The following is a 3,605-nucleotide window of genomic DNA, read 5'->3' as shown; positions in this document are numbered from 1 at the left end:
CCACGATGACGTGCTTCCGTTTGTCCTTCCCCTCTCAGTGTGTCTGTCAATACCGCCAATAAGGCCGTAGGATAATAGCTTGGCCTGCACATTAAGCACACAGGCAGCTCCAGGAAAGGAATCAATAATTGATACATCACGGCTGGAGTAACCGCCATGACCTTACCGTGCCTCGCGGGCCACAGCCGTAAACAAACAAATGTTTATTTGGAGCGGCCGACCCCTCTTGGTTTTGTCCATCCCGTCCGTCCATGCAGCGAGTAATCATTTCATTTGATATTCTGTTCATTTTCACACACTTTTTAAAAATTAAAACACTTTTATGGCAGCCGAGGGTTTTATTTGTTTGAAACGGTGGCCGCTCGCGCTAAATGAAGCCAATTCAATTTCGCCGCATATCAGTAAGGGACTCGGGGATTCCAGTCCTGTTTCTGCACAATTGCGGTGTAATTGGATGTGGCTAAAACCCAGGCTTCGACTCTTTCTAACGCTATCGCTAATCCGACTGCCGCAGCGGCCCATGCCGCACACGTAATTGGCCCGCTATTCATAAAAAAAAAAAAAAGACCCACATTTATACTACACAAAATACGGCTTTTCTATTTAGTTAGCATAGTTAAAAAGAATACATCTCCTACCACGTATGCACTATACAGTAGCTGAATTTTATACATTTAATGACGAGGGTCTCTGTTCAATCCGACTTTCTGTGAAGTCTGTGCTTGTTTTTCAGTAACTGGTGGGATTTCAGTCATTACCCCCAACCCCATGATGTGTGAACCCCCACCCCTTGTGAATGCAGTTTTTGAAGAAGCACATTTTCCTCAACCATCCTATGTCCAATTTCATTTGCAGAATTCCCACCCCTCCCGTTGGCTTTCACAGAAGCACTTGACAGGAAATGCAGGGAGGGAAGACCGCTTAGGAGCCCTAATGCTCACAAGAAAAAGAAATGGGAAGACGCCTTGATTGAGAAAGGGTCTAAGAAATGAGTTTCTTCTGCAGGCCATTAGGGTGAAAAGGGCAACTGTTGAGCTGCACCTTGGACATGCTCCTTGGCAGAGATTGACAGAGGCCAACACTCCCCCAGTTGCTTTGTAGCGTGGTCTAAATCAGTCTTTTGAACTCCATGCTGCCGGCTTGATTCATTTTCTCCTTCTGTACCTAAAGGCGTTTGAAAGCTCTAATTCGTCGGAATAATTCAGCAATCAACAAATCTGTACCGATGTCAAAAAATGTTAATCAGTAAAGCATAATTCAGTTGCATGCAGGTTGATGTTTTTTCATTTTTTCAATTTATTGGTTGCGTGTGATCTAAGTTATCAAGGTAGCGTCACGACTTCCAAGTCTCCAAATATCATCCACTTGCTCTCATTCATAGCAGGTGATTTATTTCTCATCTGCCAACATTTGCTCTGGCTGGATGAGCATAGCCTTGAGTGCTACATAACGAGGGACAATCCATTGAGCAGCAGCACATGGCGATGGATTTACTCCAAATGCCACCAGGAAAGCATCTGTGAATGTTGACCTAGTACTTTGCATGCATCATTTTTTTTTACAATAGCTACCTCCTTTAAAGATACAATGTGAAGAAATGAATAAGCTGTTGCATCCCGCCGCGCTCGGCAATATCCAGCTGCTTTCGCGAAGACCGAGAAAAACGCTTTTTTGATTGAGGTCAAAAGCACCCAATGGTGATATTTGCAGGTGGAAAGACAGAAAATGGGAAAGGATACAAATGAGTATGTATTTGTCCTTTTAAAATGTAATGACACCACGGTTGTCGTGTTTGTTGCCTCGTTAAAACCCAGTAATGTGTCAAACCTGCGTCGTGACAGCCCCACGTTTGATTAATGAAGCCCAATAGCCTTTCCATCCCTCCCAATATGTCGTCCCCTGTGCTCTCTTTTGAGATAATTGATCTTTTCCGAATTAAAATATGACATGACATGTCACTCTTCAGTATGACCAGGCTGTCGATGAGCAAAATACGGGTTTTTAAATCTCCATCCGCAAGATGCGGCCAAACCAATTAAGATGGGAGCGAGTCAAATTCGCCTGTGAAAAAACTGGATGGACGCAATCGAATTTGGCAGCGTCAGTCCACCATTAAGAATGAACCGACCGTCCTCGCTGTTAGTTTATTAACTGCGTCACGCTTCTGTGAAGGCTTGATAGGAATATTCCAGAATACGCGTGTAATGACTTGAGTTTTGCTCAGCGTCGGAGGCTGTGTGCTTCTGTCTTGTTTGAATTTAATGAGGCGCTGTTGAGGCCCGACTTGGACTGCCTTTAACATAATTTGGACTCGGGTGCCTGGCACAAGCACAAAATATTAATCGCGTCCACTCTGTAATTATGTCTAAGCCCCTCTGCTGTATTGGTTCTGTTCTTGGGGATGCCATTGATTTATTCATTTAAATATTGTAGTTAGAATTTGACTTGACTTCCCCTTTGAACACATTTGACATTTTCGTCATTTTGAATGCTTTTGAAGTCATGTCGTTTAAGAGAAATATTGGGTGAATTTATTTTTTTTTTTCTTCCTCAAATTTTGTGAGTTCTGAATGGCTTGAAAGTGCTTTTGAAGCCTATTTAGTTTCCATCTGACATACTAATAATCATCGAGTTTGACTACGTCCTGCATAATTCAAGACAACCCCCTGCTGATCAGAGACGTGAAGATGTATTATTAAAGTCAAACCGCATTGATCTTGTTCTGTCTTCTCCCCCGCTTCCGTTTCTTTTGTGAGCAGGCCAGCGCATCATCAAAGCGGATAATCAGTTCAAGGTGATGTGTGTGGTTCCGCATCCCGCCAACTCTGAGGTATTCCTGTGCGGAGGTTACAGTTCAACGGTCAACGCCTGGGACGCTCGCTGCAGCAAGGTCCAACATATTAACCTCCTTTCTGCACATCCATCATCTTCACCTGCTGTGCTTTGACTTTCTCAAATCAAAGCCAGTCAGGCTCTGAACACGTTCTGTCCAGTCTCACACATAAATAAGGAAGTGTTACATTGTATTCAAGTGAAGTCAAATAAAACATCGCAAACCATCGTTTTTTTATTCCCCTCCAGGTGGTTAAAGTATACAAATCGGCAATCCAGCAGACCTTGGCCATTCTCTTCCTGAGAGGCGGCCAGGATGTCATCACAAGCTCCGATTGCGTCAGCAGAGACTCCGCAGACCGCACCTTGATCGCTTGGGACTTCCACACTACCGCTAAGATCTCCAACCAGATCTATCATGTAAGTGCAGAAAACCCCACGCCCGCTGTTGATGCGTAAAATTGGGGTTCCGCTGGATTAATTAGATTTCCTACTGGTGTCTAGGAGCGCTACACGTGTCCCAGCCTGGCTCTTCATCCACAGGAGGATTCCTTTGTAGCCCAGACTAACGGCGACTACGTGGCTTTGTTCTCCTCCCAGCGGCCCTATAGGATGAACAAGAGGCGTCGTTACGAAGGACACAAGGTCAGGAATGACACTGGCCCTCAGGGAAGGATTAGCAGGGGCGTTCGCTCAGATCCATCGTGAAAAAAAGTCATGTTGTTGGATGTGCAGACGTGCAATTAAATTAAAATAAAATCTGCCTATAGTGC

General features: G+C 44.5%; 1 protein-coding gene across 7 annotated transcripts in view; it reads left to right on the top strand.

Annotated features, from left to right (window-relative positions):
* wdr25 (WD repeat domain 25) overlaps positions 1 to 3,605 on the top strand; it is a 51,168-nt gene that overhangs the window by 4,543 nt on the left and 43,020 nt on the right. For all 7 annotated transcript variants that reach the window (XR_005096227.1, XR_005096226.1, XR_005096229.1 and 4 more), the window contains 3 exons: positions 2,760 to 2,890; positions 3,082 to 3,252; positions 3,337 to 3,477. Coding sequence is in view for 1 of the 7 variants with exons in the window: in XM_037241045.1 (XP_037096940.1) it covers positions 2,760 to 2,890; positions 3,082 to 3,252; positions 3,337 to 3,477 (443 nt within the window). In the remaining 6 variants the exon portion in view is untranslated. The remainder of the gene's footprint in view (positions 1 to 2,759; positions 2,891 to 3,081; positions 3,253 to 3,336; positions 3,478 to 3,605) is intronic.

This window comes from Syngnathus acus, chromosome 22 (assembly GCF_901709675.1).
Source record: "Syngnathus acus chromosome 22, fSynAcu1.2, whole genome shotgun sequence".
NCBI classification, from domain to species: Eukaryota; Metazoa; Chordata; class Actinopteri; order Syngnathiformes; family Syngnathidae; genus Syngnathus; species Syngnathus acus.
This window is presented reverse-complemented; position numbering and strand designations above follow the sequence as displayed.